This window comes from Bubalus kerabau, chromosome 3 (genome assembly GCF_029407905.1).
Source record: "Bubalus kerabau isolate K-KA32 ecotype Philippines breed swamp buffalo chromosome 3, PCC_UOA_SB_1v2, whole genome shotgun sequence".
NCBI lineage: Eukaryota > Metazoa > Chordata > Mammalia > Artiodactyla > Bovidae > Bubalus > Bubalus kerabau.
This window is the reverse complement of record NC_073626.1, coordinates 87847151-87868596: the sequence shown is the minus strand read 5'-3', so window position 1 is coordinate 87868596 and position 21446 is coordinate 87847151. Positions and strand designations below refer to the sequence as shown.

Below are 21446 nucleotides of genomic sequence, written 5' to 3'. Positions count from 1 at the left end.
GACATTATAATGTTTGGAAAAAAGATGCTGAAGACCAAAATCTGGGTAGTGGTAGTGAGGGTGGAGTAGAGCAGATGTAGCCAGAGATACATAAAAGTTCAAATCCTCAGAATGAATTTGTGGGTCAAGTGGTAATTGAAACTTTCTTGTATTAGATAAAAATCACCTAGGAGAGTAACAGAGTGTTGGAATAGAGACTTAAGATAATTAGCAATCATTTACTTCCTAGTTTTCCTAGAACTTCAGGTAGGCTACATTTCCCAGGCCCCCATCCACTTGGATGTGGTCATGTGTAAGTTCTAACCCATAGCTTTTGAGCAAAAGTAACTCGTGCTACTTCTATGTCTAACCTATAAAACCCTTTCATACATATCCTCCATTCTTTTTTCACTCCCTAGCTGGATGTTGATGACCAGCTTTGAATAACCTTGGAATATCCTTAGAAGTTACTGGATGAAGACAGAAATGTTATCAACCTGGATTCCTGAATGACTCTGTGGAGCAGAGCACCCATTTCCTCACCCACTTACCTGGCCTCACTATTAGATGGTTACATGAATGTGCAAACCTTTTGTATTAACCTGCTGAACTTTTGGAGGGGTTAAATGCATTAACTTGGAGAATAATAAGATTTCTAGAAAAGTCAGAAGAGGAAGAGCTAGAAAGAAACAGTAAACTAGAAAGAGAAACATGAGAGAGTGTATTGTCATAAAAAGCAAAGGAATAATAAGTTTTGAAAGCATAGTTTGGATTTTCTCTTATAGGGATAGGACAGTGTTTCAGAAAAAATAAGATAAGACTTAATAGACTGAAGTGTTTTATTCATCATTTATAGCTATTAAGATAAAATTAATTTTAATTCTCTTGCAGAGAATAATACGATGAAGGATGTTCCTCCCTCAAACTACAAATTTATTAATACAGTTATATTGCAAGTAATTATTGCCAGTTTCCTTTGCTTATTTTGGGTATGACTCCCAATATGAATAAAGTGTTGCCAAGTCTCTTAACCTTAAATGTTGTTTGTTTTCAAAACTAAACACACACACACATCAGTCATAAGTATGGTTACTGGAAAATTCAACTCTGTTCTTAAATCTAAAAAATATGTTCCATGTACTTACCAGACTATTTCGAAACTGCAGTTGTTTTGAAATTTTAAGGTTATTCAAACCTGGTATTCTAAACTTAATCACTGATTTTGGCCATAAAACTAAAGTTTATATTCCAGGGAATTCCACATCTCATTGAATGAGCATCTTATATGTTCTGTCAGTTTGGATTAAGTTGTCTCAGATTTGATAAATTAGAAATTCAAATTCCAAAGCAATTATAGTTTTAAATGCTTAGTTTTAAGAGCTAAAAATTTTATCTAAATGACCAATCTTATAAACTAATATAATTAAATCAATAATTCCTAGTATTGAGATTCAATGACGATATTAACAATATATTCACCCAATTGTTTCTATTTACCTAGAAAAATTAAATTTATTCTATCTTTTCTTTTTGCCTATGATACTGCATTAATGCCAAAAATCTTCCTGCTTTGTATATCAAAACATAAATAAGATAAAAATAAGCTTCTAGCATATTCCATCAAAATTAGTCAAGCTTCTTACAGACACAGTAGTGATTTAAAAATATTTTTAGCCTGAGTAATGTTGACTATTATAGTCCTGATATATTTCCAAACAGATTCATATGACTTTTTTCTTGCAAAACATAATGTCCTAATTTCTAGATGGAATTTAGTGTTTTACTTTGATTGCTCTGTGCTTTTTTTCTTACTTTATAAAATAGGTTTATTCTATATTTGGTTTAATGAAACATTTCTTCATAATTAGATGTCTCATGAAATGTACCCATCAAATTTCCTATTTAAAGAAAACATTTTGTGTTTCTTAGTCTCTAATATGAGTACTTAAGAACAGGCCTATTTTGAAGCTTTCCGATTGGAGAAGTAGCTTTCTGACTCATTAATTCAACAGATTATGTTTGGATTTGAGCAATAAAAACAATTAAAACTCAACAATAAATCTGTGCCTAGTTTTTTTTCCCTAAAATTAGCACAGTATTGAGCACTCTGCAAAGATAACAGGCTAGCAGGATAATTAAATCTGTTTCATATCATTCTCAGTTACCTACTTTTGATTTTCAAATAGAAGTGTTTGGCTTTCCTTTGATAATATTTGTTTACTTTGGAATTCTTATCTTTCAATTTTGACATTGAATAGAACATTTGCAAATGCAAACATCACCGTTTGCATTTTTCTCTAATTCTTTTGAATAGAACACTTGCAAATGCAAACATCACCGTTTGCATTTTTCTCTAATTCTTTTGAATAGAACACATCTACTTCTTTAATGGACCCATCTTTTATTTTTATCATCATTATTTTGCTTTTTTGGACTGACAATTTTATAATCTCAAAAGGATGGACTTCCATCCTAATTCAAAACCAGATACCTGATTTTCCCAGTATGGCATTATCATTTAATCTTTTTCTCTATTCAGTTTCAATACAAAGTCATTCAAGAAAACAAAAGGTATCTTACTGGTTTAATAAAAATAACGAACCTTCAAATAGTGTTTTTTGCAAAGCAATCAGGAGTTGAATGCAGTAATTCTGCTTTATAATATAAAATATTAGCTATAGATAAGTCCCCACTCTTGTACTTTTATCTTCAGAAATACACCTCTGTGGTTTTAATGCAACATACCTTTGGACAGTTCCATGTCTGCCAGTCTTCCCTGAAATCACATGTAGACAAGACTGAAACATTTTGGATTCTTTTTAGCCACTGCAAACATATTCGATCATCAGTAACCCATGTGAGCCAACTGAAATAATAATCACTGCAAACAAATCAAAACAGAAAGTCACAACTATAAATCAATATCACATTCAAATAATTTCTTAATTTGTGTTTTCTAAAGGACATATTTTATTATTCTGAAACACTTAAGCCACAGGTAAGGAAGGCAAAATATTCTTTTAAACATTAAAAATTTAAATACACCTGCTAAGTTTTAGAGAACATACAAGAGTTCACTGATCTAATAGAATGATTTTATAATTGAATTTTCTCTCCAGTTGGGATTTTAATATCTTAGGAAAAAAATTAAGACACAAGGCCAAAGTTATTGGCCAACCTACAGGACAAAAAGCATTAAATTGCCTATTTTTCCATAGCTGAACTCAAGTTTTCACTTTTTAACTAATTAAAAGAGAGCTAAGTGGATAAAAGACCACCTTTCTTTCCAGGCAGCTTTGTGTTGGAAGCTAAGTTTTAGCTACAGGTCAGGGGTTGAAATTTGGGTTAGTATAATAATCAGAGATAGTGTATGCAAAGTAACTCAAACAGTGCTTGGCACAAAGTGGATGTTGGTGAAAGGAAGCAATGATTACCTGGCTCTGAGGGTGAACGTGTAGAGAACAACAATGTAAATAAACCACAAAAAGTTGGACCTTGTTGTAAAAGGAATCACAGAGCTACAAGGGATCTCTAGTTCAGAGTCTGGCTTTATCTCCTACTAGTTATACTACCTTGACTAACATATCTGTGCCTCTGTTTCTATATAATATGGGAATAATAACATTACCAGTATGAAAGGTTGCTGTAAAGATTTACTAAGAATGCTTAAATTGCTTACAAACTATACATACAACATAGTGAGTGCTCAAAAAATGTTAGATATTATTACATTGTTAGTATATTACAGATGCACAAATGATGCTTTCTTTCGTCCTGCTTGCCTCTGGAGGAGAATGATGCATAAAAAAATCAGATATATTTAGTCCAGTTTTCATCAACCAGATTAGGGTGGGGAATAATGGATAATTGAAAAAAAAAAAAAAAGAATGTTTGATTATCCGAGAGTGGATTCACCTTGGCAAAGTCCGGCAGAGGCCTCTGATGAGGTGTTTTTTTTCCTATTAATCAATCATCTGGCCCTGGCTGACCTTCCTCCTGAGGCAGGAGAAGAGGAGTCAAGCCTTGTTCTGAGAGAATATGGGAAGGAGTAAGGATGCCAGCCAGACAGGGCTTATGGACCCCTCCCTGTTTTCCATGTCAACCAGAATGACCAGGATCAATCAGACAAGATCTCAATGGGTACCATGCTGGTACCTTTCACAGAAATGAAAATGCTTCTGTCCAGGTCTGCCTGCAGTTCATCCACAAACAGATAATGCTACAACCGGGTCACTTCAAATAGACTGCATCCTAGTGAAAAACACTAATATTTGGAGGGGGTTGGCTTATCTTCTCCTGTTTGCCATGCACATATAATAAGCATGATCCACAAATGCTGGGAAAAAGTAGGCCAGACTTGAAGGAAGCCAGGCAGAGAGCATGCATAAATTTTACTATCTCCTTGTTTGTCCCTAGCTTACACTCACATATCCAAGGGAAGCAGCACTTAGACTGAGTACTCTGGTCATCTTTATATGTATGTAAAGGGTTAGTATGTTCACATCAGTTTAGAAAACTTATTTGTGAATTTTAATTTTGCTATGTGTTTAGTTTGGCATGCTAATTTATTTATTTATTTTTATTGTAGCATAGTCATTGCAAACTTGCTAGAAAAGAAATGTAAACCCTGATGAAGAAATTTCAGTGCTAAAATTCAGTTTAAAAGGTGGGGAGCATCAGAGATGAATTTACCTTGAGGCTATCATTGCTGGTACTGGCACTTCTCTGGGACCTATATGCTCAGGGTAAGTGGCATCAATGATAAAGATCCTAACAACAGGATTCTTAGCTCCAGCCTGTGAAGAAAGTGGAGATAGATAAACTCACAAAATTCTAATTATCACCAACATTTTAAAGACACTTTTGGAATTTAGGCGTATTTTTATAAGCTAGTAATTGTTAGGTATATTACTGTTGAAAACATTCTAACGTTTACAAATTTCATTGCAGTGTAATTACAAATATTGTGCAACCAGAGTGAAAATACATACTCTTAGTGATTAATGGGAGCTTTAATTCATAGGGAAAACTATTAGGGATTTAAAAGTGTAGTTCCATAATCGATATTCTCTTTTCTGACTTTTAAGACAGATAGTTTGCACTATTATTATTGTTATTAGGATAATTGTAATAATTTCTCCATGTGCCAAGGGGAGTGCAGAGGGAGCTTGATTTGGGGAGTGTAAAGAATAAATAATGAAAAATACTTTTTGCTTTTACCCTGTAATTTAATCTAGGACAATTACCAAACAGTCTAGTAGCTGCTTAAATTATTACTGCTTTCAATGCCCCCAAATTAGGAAAATTCCACCCCAAAATAAAATGTCTTGTGGTTTACACTGTTCTTGCTTTGTGCTTTTTGCCTTAGCATATGCCCTAGGTTTACATGGCAGTGTAGTTCATGTTCACGAATCTTCTTAGAGTTCTGTTATTTTACCACAGAAAAAGAGAACCTTAAAATTGTCAAATAATTTAAATCCACAAAAATTAGGCATATAGGCCATATATATAGTTGCCTCACTTCTCAGTCCAGTGTCAGATGTTCAGCAGCTTCAGCTTCAAAGAAACAGGAGAATTGGGGTCCTGACTTCTCTGTCAGTGTGAGTTGCTCCTGACTTCTGGGTTTCTTCATCTCTTCCTGCTCCATACAACCTTCTAAAGATCCAAGTTCTTTTCCATCTTTTGGGTTCCAAGGATCATACCTCTCACTTCCAAATACCCCCAGCTTTCAGACTTAATACACAATCTTTGAAGTATCTTCTACCTAAACAGACACCCTCCCCCATACTCATTTCCTTTTCTCATATGATTTTTAATATAAATTTTAGACTATCTGGAATTTCTATTTCTCTCACTATGGCCACTTTGACTTGCTTCAGAATCCACTTCTGTCTATGCATGTCCTTCCCGTCTTTGTCAATATAGGGACCTCTATAACAGGGTTCCCTTTGGCAAGGAAAAACAATAGTGACTTAAGAACAAAGAATTACCTTCTAAAATCACTTCTACTCCTCATGCCAGAGGAGAATTTGTGATTTGATCTTTCAGATTTCCTTTCTAAATTAACTCAGATTATGACATTTCTCCACTGTGACATGGCCATTCTGGTGGAATTTATTTTCATGAGGCCTCTTATTTTCAGGAGGCCTCTCTTGAGAGGTGGGACTGCATGTGAAGTACATAAGCTAAGAATTTTAGAATGTTTATGTAAGAAACATTGGTTCACAGCATGTCTAATTCCCTCAAAGAAGAACCTAGGCTTATAAACTTAAACTACCATGCTGCTGCTGCTAAGTTGCTTAGTCATGTCCAACTCTATGCGACCCCATAGATGGCAGCCCACCAGGCTCCCCTGTCCCTGGGATCCTCCAGGCAAGAATACTGGACTGGGTTGCCATTTCCTTCTCCAATGCATGAAAGGGAAAAGGGAAAGTGAAGTCGCTATAAATGTCCAGAAAAGACCATAACTCCTACTTGCTTTGACCTGACAGGAACATCACATTCAACGTCTTAATTTCCCATTCTAGTTTGCATTTAGATCAGAATTCAGAAGGAATTGCAAAACAGAACTTTACCCTGAATTTGGAGCATGAAGTAAGAAAAAAATTAAAATTAAGTTAAGCTTGTTTTTCCTCCATGATCTAGACCATATGTTTTTCAAAGACTGCAATGGATTTTGCAAAGACTACTTCATCCAGCACAACCAGATGTCCAAAGCAACAGATGTCCACATAAATAATAGAGCACAGTACAATGTTTGCCTTACAATGCACAAGGATAAGAAGCTCTCCAAACTTGTTGATCCCACCTCTATTCACGGTATTGGTTGCTCATTTTGACAGCAGGGAAATGGAAGCATCTGCTAAAAGTATTCCACATACCTTTGGGTATGGAATATTTATTGTTCTAGGATATTGTTCATCACCATAATAGGAATAGGCAATAACTGGTATCTCTGTGTCATTAAATTCTGCATACGCCAAAAATTTTCCATTAGGAGACCACCAGAGAGCATATTTTGTAGCAAGCATTTCCTCTGAAAAATAAATACTAGCATATTATTATTAGTTACTGAGACAGCTTACTCAAAATAATTGTAAATACTTCAAAATACATTGTATATAGCCATTTATTAACTGAAATAATTTATTTAATGTGGATGTGATATATATCATGCTTTGGTTATCAAAAGATGAATAATCTGGGTATAGAGGAATAGTGTAAACTTATACCCTATATCAAACATCAATTAGTGTACTGGGGAATTGACATTAATCAGGAATGTATTTTTTAAAATAAAATCTCAACAATAATTAATTTTCCCGTTGGGGGGAGCTTCTTTACAGTCATCTAAAGTAGCCAAGACAAGGAAAACCATACTTATACTACAGAGCAACATAAATTTGAAAGTTAACTTTCTGTTCTAGGAATATTTAAAAAAAAACAGTTAATTTAGTTATATATAGATATATATATATATATATATATATATATTTTTTTTTTTTTTAACAAAGGCAAGGACTAGAAGACCTTTTAAAGTCCAATTAAGTCCTGGATCCTACATGAGCTAAGAAAGAGGACAAAATTCACGACAGCATTGAGAACTAAGAAAATTTTCCTGCACAATAATATAGACAGCTCTTTAGTTTTGGATAAAAGGTTTATTTTGCAAGAAAAGATAAACCTGAGAAAATATACTCACACTGCTTCTAAGGACCATATACTTCTTAGAATATAAATTATTACTACTGCTTTATAATGCTCATGAAAATAAATTCCACCAGTCTGATAACAAGATTTCGTTCTTTCAGAATGTGCACGTCCTGTTCATAACCTGATAACAGCTTTCAGAAATGCCACCCTCATCACAGCAACATACCACTCATCTAAATGTTACTAAATGCGTGTGATTATTTTCAATTAAAAGCCTAACCACAGCAGAAGAAAAAGAATACGACGTACCTTCGTAAACCCAGTCTGGGATTCCATTAAATATTTTATTTTCTTTTCCATTATATGTTATTTGAAAAGGTGGGTCTTCTGGTCTTTGTTTCAGATAGATATTGTTTTGATAGACATATGCCTACAAGTGGTGGTAAGTTAGTTAATAAGGAGAAATTTCATAAGAAACACAATAAAGTTTGCATATTTGTGTTAATTATTCACCTAATACTTTTAAAAAGAGTGATAATCCAGATATGAAAAGACTTGCAACTAAGATACCATTTTAACAGGTCAAAAAATACCAACCAACTCACATTAACATTATGATTTTTAACATATAAAAGTTATGATTTTAAAGTCTATATATTAAATAAAGAACAATGTCTGCTATTATATTAGTTGCTTTTATTAAGTAAATAAATAATTGTGTATATTAACAGAAAGTCAAATAAATCTCTGAATATTAATAGCTAGCCAGATCTAATCTTTATTTAGAGTCCTTAAATAAGAGCTTGGACAAAATTTCATGTTGTCTGAAGCTAGTCTGGGAAACTTGTGAAAACCATATTTTTCCTGAGCTTTCTGGCACAACGCATTCTGGCTGAGTATGAGGATAAAGTTTTTGACTGCGATATTTAAAGAAGTCTATCCATGAGCTTGAGATTTTGCGGAATTCTCAGATGGGTTTCAATTTATCTAAACTCTTCCCATTTTTAACCACTTAAAATAGTCATAAATGTATTTTTTTTCAGGCAGGGAAATTTAACAAAGGCCAAAATCAAATGGCTCCTCTTTTATTTAAATGATTAAACACTTCTATAATTTAAACACTTACTAATTTACTCCCAACAGGCGACCAGCATAAATACTGAATTGGACGAGGAAGCTCATTTCTTCTTATAAACTCCCTAGAAGAAAAGAAAGAAAGAAAAAAAAACAAACAAATGAATTTTGCTGTTCAGTGCAAATAATAGGTATAAAAAGAAAAAAAAAATAATGCATCATCATCTATGCTTCTGCAAACGTAATAGAAAGAATGTGATATAACATGAGACAGAAGACATGGGGCGGTAGTTGTAGTTCTTCATTAGTTCACAGGTCATTTAATGTCTCTGGATCTCAGTTTTCTGACCTTTTATACTGAGGTGAATGGATTAAATGTTTATAGACTAAGTGGAAATACCTCTAGAAACTATCTAATTGAATCTCCCTAGTCTTGTGAAAATAAACTTAAGATTAGAGAAATGATAGGACTTTTAAAAAATAATATTGCTAGTTCTTGGCAGACCCATCATTAAACTCAAGTCTCTTAACCCTCAGAACTGTAAAATTTGTACACACAAGGCTGAAATGGTCGCTAAAGAGACTTCCAGCTCTGAAATTCTATAATTGTGCTAAAGTTTAATATGTACTCTTCCACATTTTCATTCACAACCCCCATCCCTGTGAATGCATATGCATTTCAAATTTTTGAAAATAAGATGCCATTTGACAATCTCCCCAGGGATCTGACTTGAAATCAGAAAAGGAAAGGAACATCTGATCTCAAGCTAAACTGAAAAACAGATCATATACTGGGCAGTATGCCTTAAGCTTGAAAGTCCTCCACCCATGGGGAAATTTCAAATATGCATGCTTGTGTGCTAAGTCGCTTTAGTCATGTCCGACTCTTTGTGACCCTATGGACTGTAGCCTGCCAGCCTCCATCTGTCCATGGGATTCTCCAGGCAAGAATACTGGAGTGAGTTTCCATGCTGTCCTTCAGGGGATATTCTCAACCCAAGGATCAAACCCACATCTCTTACGTCTCCTGCATTGGCAGGCGTGTTCTTTCCCACTAGTGCCCCCTGGGAAGCCCAATTTCAAATATACTATTGGCCCAAAATCTCACTTTGATGCTTTAAGTCATCCTGCAAATACTCAATTGACTGACTTGCACCATGGAGACTTTGTAGTTCTTCAGCAAGAATATGTTCAGACTTTTATAAGTGTTAGAGTCATAGGATGTCTTGTTTAAATTTTGACTATTATCTTCTTGAAATGAATAGTTTCATCAAGAATGCTTGTGTGGAGATGCAAAACAAGACCTACCTCCAAGGTATAATGTGGGGCATATGAAGGAAGACTCCTTGTCTGCCCCCTCCAAAAACATCTCTCCAACCTGACATAGGCTTGCTGTTTCTATTTTTCCCATCATTTTAAAGTTTGGACACTTGTGAACACTTCTAACACATGTTACCTTGATTTAACTTATTACATCACAAAGTATGCTGCGGCCTAGCAAACAATGAGGGAACACGGCACTGGACAGATCAACTTTGACTGTAGAAAAAGTGATTGCCACAGAGGAAGAATGTTGGTGTTGCAGTGGGGATCCTGATCGTAGAAGGCATTTTGTAAGCACCAGGCCACTAGAATGTTCGGAACAGATCAACATAGGAGGGCAGAGGAAAAAGAATGTCTCAGGAGAGAAGACATTTGCCCCCATTTACCGCTCTGTCTCAAATCAGTGTCCATGTTACCTTGACATCGTAACATTGCTTTAGGTTTCCATATCCCATGGAATCATCTATGCAATCATGCAGACAAGCTGAAAATCTCAGCCCACCGTCTCTTCACGGCTGGCAAGCCACCACAGCGGCCACTGTCTGTTTTACAGTATGAGAGAAAACGGAGCACGGTTCTTTACAAAGGCTTTCATCTCTTCAGTTACCCTTCCCTTGCTTGAAACCAGAACGATCCTCATCTTCTCTAAGGTAGATTTTTTAAATACAATTTTCAGAGGCACATAGAAGACTTGGAATGAATGATATTCAGTCTTGCCTTGCATTTCAACAAATTTGTCATTCTTCACTCCTTAAATTATGGTGTATTTACCTGACCAAAAAACAATCTGACGTTGTGCAGGAAAACAAAACAGTGGTTTGATTAAGTTCACTGCACAAAAGCTAAATATTTAAAATGCTTCTAGGCCATGAAGTTTATAGAAACCATGATTAAAATACTAGTATTGTCATCTTCTTTTGGAATGTTATTTAATTTGGTGAACCTCCACAGAACTTTAAAATGATTAAAAGAAAAACAAGGAAATGATTAAAGCCTTGAGAAATGCTACTGAAAGAGTAAGGTTTCCATTTCACTAGTCTAAAGATTTTGATAATAGGGTTACCACCTCAAACTCATTTGTGTCTCCCTGTCATATGTCTGTCTGTGCTTGTGCTCACTTGCGTCTGATCCTTTTCCACCCTTTGAACTGTAGCCCACCAGGCTCCTCTGCCCATGGGATTTTCCAGGTAAGAATACTGGAGTGGGTTGCATTTCCTTACCCAGGGGATCTTCCCTACCCAGGGGCTGACTCCTCTGTCTCCTGCATTGCAGGCAGATTCTTCACCCAGTGAGCCATTGGGGAAGCCCACGTAAGGGTTGCTCAATAAACACTTCTTGACTTCGGTAACAATGTGGATACAGAGGAAAAGACTCAAGAGTGTATTGGATGGATTTAGAGTCTACATTATATAGCAGATCCTATTTCTTAATTTGACAGTTCAAGAAGATCAGAATCATTCTTTTCTGAAAGAAGTAGAAAGAATTTAGAAGAAGTAGAAAGTTGTCTTTAAATTTTTGTGCTTTTACTGGACAAAAGGGGAAATAGACTGTAAGATTTTTAATGCCTTTTCAAGCCATATAATTATTTTCCCTTTTATATAACAGCAAATAGGATATCACATTAAGATGAGTAACTAAACCAATTCATTGCCCATATTTAGAGTGATTTTTCGTAAGTGCAAATCTGATCATGTCATTTCCCATTTAAAACCATTCAGTGATTCCCTATCGTCATCAGGATGAGAACTAAACTCTTCTTAATGGTTTCCTTATTATTATTTACTGCATGATTTCTGGCCTCAATTCCTTCCCAACCTTACACCGCCTCCTATTAGTAAGCATGCCCTCCTCCAATTTCAACTCAACTGACCTACTTTGAATTTCCTGAACACTCTGTGCTCTCCCTTTCTTTTTAGGTCTTTCATGTTGTTGCTTCTGTCAGAAATTCTCTCCCTCAGTCCTTTGCCTACCTACTCATTCTTTTAATTTTTTTTAAGCTGTAAATATTTCAAAAAATTAAACACAGAGATATAGAAAATAATATAATAGATGATAATTTACTCATCTAAATTAAAAATATTAACATTTTGCATTTAAAAACAATTAGCATAATATTAATTAAATTTAGATTAAATGCTACATTTCCCTCCCTTCTGCTTCCTTCCATTGAAGGAGCCCCTCTCCCCATGTATCATTCCCATGCATTTTTGGTACTTTTATAGATATGTTTACTTTCATAAACTAGAAATTTATAATTAGGTGTTCAAAAGTAGGAAAAACAAAACTATGTTTTGTATAAAAATGTAAGATATCAGTCAAATAAAAACAGGTGAATATTCCAAGGAAGTATTTCTTTGAATTTCTTAAGTTGCATAGGTATATGTTTATTATAAAGACGTAAGAAACTAAGATTAGAAATAAGATAACACAGTCAATCTCAAATTAGAGTCTGGAGGCTCTATATGAGATTGAAGTTGTGTTAATAAAAAGACATGACATTTTACCCGTTTGTAAGGTCGTAGATGTGATATGTTGCTGTGTAAGAGTATCTCCAAAGCTGTCAGGAAGAAAAGAGGCAAAGACAAATTATGATTCACAAGAGGCTCAGGTCAATAAGGTAGAATCATAGATCACTCAGTTCAAGGTTCAGAATTATAAAAACTGTTTTCACAAAGCACTAGGAAAGAGATGTTTCAATTCCAAATGAGTGTCATTTAAAGAGTTTTACTGTAGACTTCTGTGCTGTTCATCCAAATTCCAGAACTAATTTCAGCAGTGATTCAACCCTTACTCCATAAAAAGTATATCCAAAGACATTTCTTAATATAAAAAGCTTTTCTCTAACACGCTGTATTCTAAATTTGTTCCCTTTCTACTTAACCTTGATTGAAGTAAAATCACTACAATTTCCAAGTCCTGTAAGGATTACCCTGTACCTGAGTAATAATTATAATATCCCATAAAACTGGGTAAAGCTAATTTTATCCATCATATAGTTTCTTATAAAATGCTTGCTTTTTTTGAGCATAGTTTTTTTTTTTTTAAATAATAGATATTGAAAAAATAAATAAGAGATATACAGCTTGTAATTCCTCCAGGAAAAAAAGAAAACTGCTCTTTTTTTCATTGTTTATCTGTACTGTTCAGTTCAGTTTCTCAGTCGTGTCTGACCCCATGGACTGCAGGCCACCAGGCCTCCCTGGCTACCACCAACTCCCAGAGTTTACTCAAACTCATGTCCATTGAGTCAGTGATGCCAGCCAACCAACTTATCCTCTGTCGTCCTCTTCTCCCGCCACCTTCAATCTTTCCCAGCATCAGTGTCCTTTCAAATGAGTCAGTTCTTCATATCATGTGGCCAAAGTATTGGAGTTTCAGCTTCAGCATCAGTACTTCCTATGAATATTCAGGACTGATTTCCTTTAGGAATGACTGGTTGGATCTCCTTGTAGTCCAAGGGTCTCTCAAAAGTCTTCTCCAACACCACAGTTCAAAAGCATCAATTCTTCAGCACTCAGCTTTCTTTACAGTTCAACTCTCACATCCATACATGATGACTGGAAGAACCATAGCTTTGACTAGATGGACCTTTGTTGGCGAAATAATGTCTCTGCTTTTTAATATGCTATCTAGATTGGTCATAACTTTTCTTCCAAGGAGCAAGTATCTTTTAATTTCATAGCTGCAATCACCATCTGCAGTGATTTTGGAGTCCACAAAAATAAAGTCTGTCACTGTTTCCATTGTTTCCCCATCTATTTGCCATGAAGTGATGGGACTAGATGCCATGATCTTAGTTTTCTGAATGTTGAGTTTTAAGCCAACTTTTTCATTCTCATCTTTCACTTTCATCAAGAGGCTTTTTAGTTTTTTGCCTCCTGCCATAAGGGTCATATCATATGCATATCTGAGGTTATTGATATTTCTCCTGGCAATCTTGATTCCAGCTTGTGCTTCTTCCAGCCCAGCATTTCTCATGATGTACTCTGCATGTAAGTTAAATAAGCAGGGTGACAATATACAGCCTGGACGTACTCCTTTTCCTATTTGGAACCAGTCTGTTGTTCCATGTCCAGTTCTAACTGTTGCTTCCTGACATGCATCTGTACTGTAGTTAAGTGAACAAATCAAGTATTATTTTGGGTTTTATTTCTTAAAGGGTTTTCAACCTTTTGGCAAAGAAACTCCAGCATGTTGAGACATGTCTTTCTGAAGATTGCAGGTGACCAAGTCCTGGTCCACTGGAAAATAATCAGCTGTCAGAACAATGGGGGAGGGGCAAGCTTGACTTTTCATTCTCTGCATTGAGGGAGTTTTGCATCTCAACTAAATTTGAAAAATGGCAGTTAAAACAAAAGGTTCTTGATATCAAAGTAATTATTAGAAGTTGAATTTGAAATAAATTCTTTTGCCAGTAAAAGTATGTAGAAAAAAATAAGTTGATTATCTTCCCTCCACAACCTCATCCAGGAAGGGGAAATTAAGTAAGGCTAAACAGTCCAGCTATGGATACTGCTACACTACACAAGGCTTTCAAAGACACAGATTAAACTGTGGTCTAACCACTGACTGTATATTATTGTGCTTGAGCAAGTGAGTTAAATAAGATACACTGTGATAGTTCCATTTTCAATAATAATAAATATTTAAAAGGTTAAAATAAGTGAGAATTGACTAATGATGCCAAATAACATGTTTATGATGAATATCAGTGCCCCCAAAATAAATTTTTCCCTCAGGATGAAAGTAATTTTTAATACTTGATGATAGCCAGACAAGAATGCCAAATTCTGAATTACTTGTATGTTACTGTTATGCTTTGGGGATTCAACTAGAATTGCATTAATTTCTCAAATATTTAGAGGTAAAGAGATTTTTGTTTCCTCTTTTAGAGACCAGTCTGTGGGTTAATAGGAGATGTAATCAGACAAATCCAAATTAAATTGCCAATACCTTTGAATAATCACTTTCTAGGTATGCAAATTGCCGATCAGGTGATAAACCATAATTTGAAGCATTCACACTTTTCTGAAATTATGAAGAAATTGATTAGAATACAGAAAAAATAACAGAGCCATATACATTTATAGTTCTAAGAGAATATTATATCATTGATATACTCCCACATATACATTAAAAGTAATTTTTTAAAAGTTTAGGTAATACCTACCATATACAAAGAAATTTACTACACTTTAAGGGATGACGGTATGATAAATAAGATACACTTTGTGATTTTAAGAGGCTTATAATATTAAACTTGTAAATAAATAACATTATAATTTAGACAGTTTTATAAGAGAGAGGTAAATACAACACTACAAAAATTTTGAGGAAGAAGTGATTAAATGCAAATGAGAGGATCATGTGTTGCCCAGAGAAGGAGAAATATCAGCCAAGCTTGACTAAAAGATTACTAGGCTATTGAGGGTAGAGAAAGTAGGAGGTCCGAGAGCCTAGGACAGAAGAATGTGTGCGTATGTACCATAGGACTAGTCACTGAGCTCTCTTACTGAGCACTGTTCTAAGCACTTTCAAATGTCCCTTTATCTAATTCTTATACTAACCCAAAGTGGTATTATTATTCCTACTCTACAGAAGAAGAATCTGAGGCACAATGAGGATGCTAGAATGTGGAACCCCAAGGACCCATAACTAGTAAATGAGAGTGAGGATCTGAACTCAATTTGCCTGGCCAGAAGAACTGAGTTTGTACCTCTTATTTCATGGGATACTAGTTCTACAGAGGAAGAAAAATGCTAGTAATTGAGGAGGCAAGGATAGTAACCTAGTGTGACTAGCAGAGAGAATTGGAGGATAACTATGGTGGGAGACAGCTGAGAAGGCAAGTTGGGTCCAGATCAGGTGCTCCGAGTTTGAACTCTGTTCCTTGGTCAGTGAAGAGCTGGCAGAGATTTTTGAGGAGGAAGATGATGGTGGATACATACCATGGTGGTATTACTCAAAATGGTATATGATTCTCCTGTTTCAATATTATAAAATACTACATTATTATCTGTAGATTGATGAAGATATTCTTGTCCTTTAAACAAGAAGGAAAACAAAACTTGAAACGATCTCCCTTAGCAAGAAATATATTTATAACAAAGAAACACCTCTCTTATTTTATAGACAGACTATTTTTTTTCCTCTCTGTCCAGTACACATTGCTTTGTCAAATTTAAAATAAGTTAAAAAAAAAAAAACCAATAAGTTGATGGTGGAAGACAGGAAAGGATGCTTTCCTATACTTTATACAAAAATGCTGTATTTGCCAGCGAAGCCTTATTTTACCAGTTCAGGGTGATTAGGAATAAACTTGGATTTTCTCTGCATTAGTTAGTTCAGTCGCTCAGTCGTGTCCAACTCTTTGTGACCCCATGAATTGCAGCACACCAGGCCTCCCTGTCCATCACCAACTCCCGGAGTTCACCCAAACCCATGTCCATCAAGTCAGTGATGCCATCCAGCCATCTCATCCTCTGTCGTCCCCTTCTCCTCCTGCACCCAATCCCTCCCTCCCAGCATCAGAGTCTTTCTCAATGAGTCATTATAAGGAGAATAAACTAGTTAAAATGGCATGTTTCTTTTGCAAATATATATATACACACACACACACACATTCCATTTAGGCTGTTTTTGACTTAGTTTCAAACCTATTTATATGCATGTTATTTTCTAAAGAGAAAACAAAAATATTCAATTTTTAGTGGCATTTTGGATATAAATTATAATATACGCAATTAGTTTCTTTTACCATTTGTTTGATTGGATTCATTTAACAACACGCTATTTTGAAAAACTATATGCAAATATCAATTTTATGGCCCTTAAAGGATTTGTCTTCAGGGTAGGATTTGTTCATTTCTTAGATTATCTAGATTAACAGTGGAATTTCTCTTTGTAAAATTCTCATGACCTCTTTTAAATAGGTGCTTATTTCCCATTCTGAAAAGCTATAGCCTATGCTCAGCTTATTCTAACAATGCATTCTCAGATTTTACTGTTCTGCTAAAGCTACTATTGGCATCATTATTATTGAGCAAATCCTGTCTAAGTAGTTCTGTCAAAAATGCTTTGGTGGCCACTTGACTTATCTAAATAATTGCTCTTTTAATCCATTTCAACTAAGGTGGCTTATGTTACAATAGAGATGTGCTGGCACTAAAAACACTAAAACCACACATTTAAAAAAATGTAAAACATAATTCACTTACCTGAAATCCAATTTGGAAAAAATGTTTTATAAGAAAATGTCCCATTTAAAATATCCTTCAGAGTGAGTGCTCGTGTTGTACTCTCTTCAGAGTTGTGAACTTTGGGGAAGGAGGAAACATATCATTACTTAAAAGAAGATTAATAACTCAGATATCTCTCAGATATCATATAAAGAAAAGATCTGCCATTGCTAAACCCTTGTTTTTTGTGTGTTTGCTCAGATGCTCCATCGTGTCCTACTCTTTGTGACCCTATGGATTGTAGCCCACTAGGCTGCTCTGTCCATGGGATTCTCCTGACAAGAATACTGTAGTAGGTTGCCATTTCTTCCTTCAGGGGATCTTCCTGACCCAGGGATTGAACCCACATCTCATGTCTCCTGCACTGGCAGGCAGATTCTTTACCACCAGAACCATTAACTCTTGTCCTAATGACTACGAGTATTATTTCCTTTTTTTTATAGAGAGGCTAATGAGGCTTAGAGAAGTAGTTTGATTGCCTGAAATGAACACGTTGTGGGAAAAACTTGAGAAGTGTGAAGGAGACCACGCTGAGCATCAGAGATATTATTCTTCAGGCAGTGAAGAACTTTCAGAGGTTTTTAAGAAGGAAGATGAGATGAGGCTCCAACAACTCTAGGTCTTTCAAAACTGAGATTGCAGACCACGCATGCTTAGTTGCTTCAGTCATGTCCGACTCTGGAGACGCCATGAACTGTAGCCCACCAGGCTTCTCTGTCATGGGGTTCTCAAAGCAAGAATACTGGGTACAGTTGCATTTCCTCCTCCATGGGATCTTCCCAACCCAGGGATCGGCTCCACATCTCCTGCAGCTCCTGCACTGCAGGTGGATTTTTTACCACTGAGCCACAGGGGAAGCCCATGCACATTTGACTAAAAACTCAGTCTTTTAAGCAGTTCTTTGTAGTTCCTCACACATGCTTGACTTAGATTTCTATTGACATAAATGATGTATTTTAGCATCCCAATTGGTCAGGTGACATCAGCCAGAATCCTTACCTTCAGACATCTCAAGAGAGACATTAATGAATGCAGATAATTTCTTATCCTGGCTAGGGATTTTTATAAAGACAAAGTGGACCAGAAGAAAAGAAAACCACATCATCTATACAATTGACCTTGGAAATTCCAAGAGTAGAGGTTTTCCATGTAAAAACTAACCTAAAGTAGTTCGCAAACCACAAGCAAAACTCAGGTGTATTTGAACCCTCCAAGACAATGATATGTTTCAAATGTGATTTCCATTCTCAGACCAAATTCATTGTAGAGCCTGGCAACGGTCTGCTACTCCAGAAACTATGGTGACCAACTTCCAATCCTTCTTCACATCCATATTCCTGTCCTCCATTTCTCCTACCTTACCCCTTCTCCAGACGATCACTTATAGAACCAAAACATAGGAAAGTGTCCTACACCCTGGATAGGATATACAAATCTGGTATTTGCTCATGTAAAAATAAAACTGTCAAAGATGAGCTTTAACTTTATCTTCCTGCTAAAATCTTCCACAACTTTCCAAGACTCTCAAGATAAAGAACAAAACCATTAGTCTGGACGATAGGCCCTAGCTGATCTGGGATGATCTATCTCTCCAGCCCTTTCTTGCCCTTCTCTCACTTCTTCTCGATTCCAAACATGCTGTACTTTCTGTTCCTCAAATATTTACTTCTTTCTCTAGAGCCATTGCACCTCTTTTCACCCTCTCCCTTCTCTCCTTATAACTTATTTTCAGCCCTTTGTGCTTAATAAGAGCCACTTCCTCTAGCAAGCCCTTCCTGACCCCCTGGTTTAGGTCTGGTTCCCTTGTTATACAGTACCATACCTCAGGTTCCCCTTTCAAAGGACATTTGTCTTGGTTTGTTATCTTGTATGCATTTGAGTGATTATTTTATTCACATTTCATTACCTCCCACTGTATTCTCAAAAGAGTCATGTAAGGCCGGGGACCATGTCTAGTTTTGATCACCACCATATCCCTAGGGTCTAGAACATAATAGGCATTTAATAAATACTTGATGAATGAATGAATACATGAAATGAAGGATTGATGGGTGGATGGATGAGATTTGTGCCCTCTTCTTTACAGAATGTTTCTACTACCAATTTCCTATACTGAGTAAGACAATCTCTGGCATCACAGCTTGCTCACCTATAATGTAAAGGACTGGACTAGAAAATGTTGATAATACCTTCCAGGTCTACCACTTTAAATTTTGGAATTTGAGAAAAAATATGCTCTATTAACTATACAATAACATAAGTAAACTGCCATATGATAAGGTCCAAGGGACCACCTGGATAATAGCATTTTCGGAGGTTTTAACTGATTCACACTGAAGTAAGTATGCTCCAACTTTTTATTAGGACCATGAGTTATCTTAATTTACTAAACAGTATCCTGGTAGCTAGAAGAACATGAGTGACTGATGAACCCCTTTGCAACCAGACACTAAATACTTAATAAATGAAATTAGATTATTCTAATAATCACATTTGTACAGGTACTTTGCATCCTAAGTAAAGTTCTACATGCTATACAATTATTTGTAATGAAAGTGCTTCTAATTAATTAAATGATCTTGTACAAAATTCATACCACTGATTTGGTAATTCCCATTCAATGAATAAAATACCATTTTACTACAATGGCATAAGTATAATTGCTAAGTATTTTAATTTGATTTTATTTAACTTTCAAGAGTAAATTGCAATCTGTTTCTAAATAGTCAAGGGAAAATTCTAGTACTATTTAAAGTGGAAATTATTTTCTTTTGAGATATATTTAATTTGTGTCTTTACAATACTGAACTTACAGATGAACAAAATTTACCTTAGTGAATCCCTGTACTATGAATACCAAGAAAACTTAGGTAACTGCTTTTTAAAAACTTTTTTAGTTATTAATTCAATAAATCAATATAATCTTGGTGACATATTTTTTGTCTAGCATGAATAATGCTTTGATTATGGCTAATGACTTATATAATAGATTTTCCTGTTTAAGTATCCTTGAATATAATTTTCCTTACTTGCAATTATGTTTAATTGAGAAGTTCTTAGCTATAATTAGTCTTCATTTTTATATAAGGTTAAATTAAGTGAGCTAATTCAAGTGAAACATTTAACTCTATGCTTGGCAGTCAACAAATGTTAGCTTTTGTTATTGTCATAGCTCATCATATTCTTGAAATAAATATTTTTGATCTGTGTTTTCCAAACTAATTTGGCCACTGAGATTTTAAAAAATATCTACTAAAATCACAGTGAGGAGGGCATGACAATTCACTCCAGTATTCTTGCCTGGAGAATTCCCATGGACAGAGGAGCCCAGTGGGCTACATACAGTCCATGGGGTTGCAAAGAATTGAATGCAACTGAGTAAGCACAAACACACGAAATCACAATATAGTGTTGCGGTCCTTTAATGGACCGGAACCTGGTGGTCTGGAGTCGCTGATAAGAAAGCAAAAGAGAGAAAGAGGCTAATATTCCCTGGGTTACGCAGAGAACCAATAAAGCCCTAGGACAGGGCTTGTACCGCTCATGGAGGCACAGGGCGTCCTCTCGAAGAGGTCTTGAAAGCCCGGGCAGGAAAGTGAGCTCAGCAGGTTTCTGCACTCCAGAGAATTAGCCAGAGGGAGAGAGAGAAAGAACGACATGGGGTCTCTAGTGGAACAAGGGTATTTTATTAGCAGAAATGCAGGCTTATATATCTTTAGTAAAATGATTACTCAGCCATTACAAAGGATGAAAATGGATAGTCTAATACACACAAGGTTGCTGACACTGAAAAGAGTCATTGAAGGGAGCCACTGAGAGGAATCCAGGCAGGTGCCCTTTCCCATGATCTCAGTCCTGAGAACTGCATCCAGCTCTACTTGTTCCTGGAATAGGAACTGATAAGGAACAGAGAATCCTTGAGAAATGGCACACAAAGGAAAAAAAGTGCAACATATTGGATTCTTTAAAGTTGAACATCCCCTGACAATATAGGAAATGTAGTTTCAGATTAAGCTATTAGTATATAAAGGTTAATTTTTATTCTAATGTAATGGAATTCATCAGTTATACTTGGAACATCTTGGTCATCCTAGGGCTCCATAACTGAAATAGTCCAATCATGATCATAAGTACAGTTAGTACTGATATCACACATATGGATAAATAAAATTTATTAAA

At 35.5% G+C, this 21446-nt stretch overlaps 1 protein-coding gene across 1 annotated transcript in view; it reads right to left on the bottom strand.

Annotated features, from left to right (window-relative positions):
• FAP (fibroblast activation protein alpha) overlaps positions 1-21446 on the bottom strand; it is a 76920-nt gene that overhangs the window by 41283 nt on the left and 14191 nt on the right. Inside the window, exons 4-12 of the mRNA XM_055572415.1 lie at positions 17247-17345; positions 15978-16072; positions 14983-15057; positions 12534-12586; positions 8759-8831; positions 7942-8062; positions 6861-7015; positions 4672-4775; positions 2725-2860 (exon numbers count right to left, since the gene is read on the bottom strand). Of these exons, the coding sequence (XP_055428390.1) occupies positions 2725-2860; positions 4672-4775; positions 6861-7015; positions 7942-8062; positions 8759-8831; positions 12534-12586; positions 14983-15057; positions 15978-16072; positions 17247-17345 (911 nt within the window). The remainder of the gene's footprint in view (positions 1-2724; positions 2861-4671; positions 4776-6860; positions 7016-7941; positions 8063-8758; positions 8832-12533; positions 12587-14982; positions 15058-15977; positions 16073-17246; positions 17346-21446) is intronic.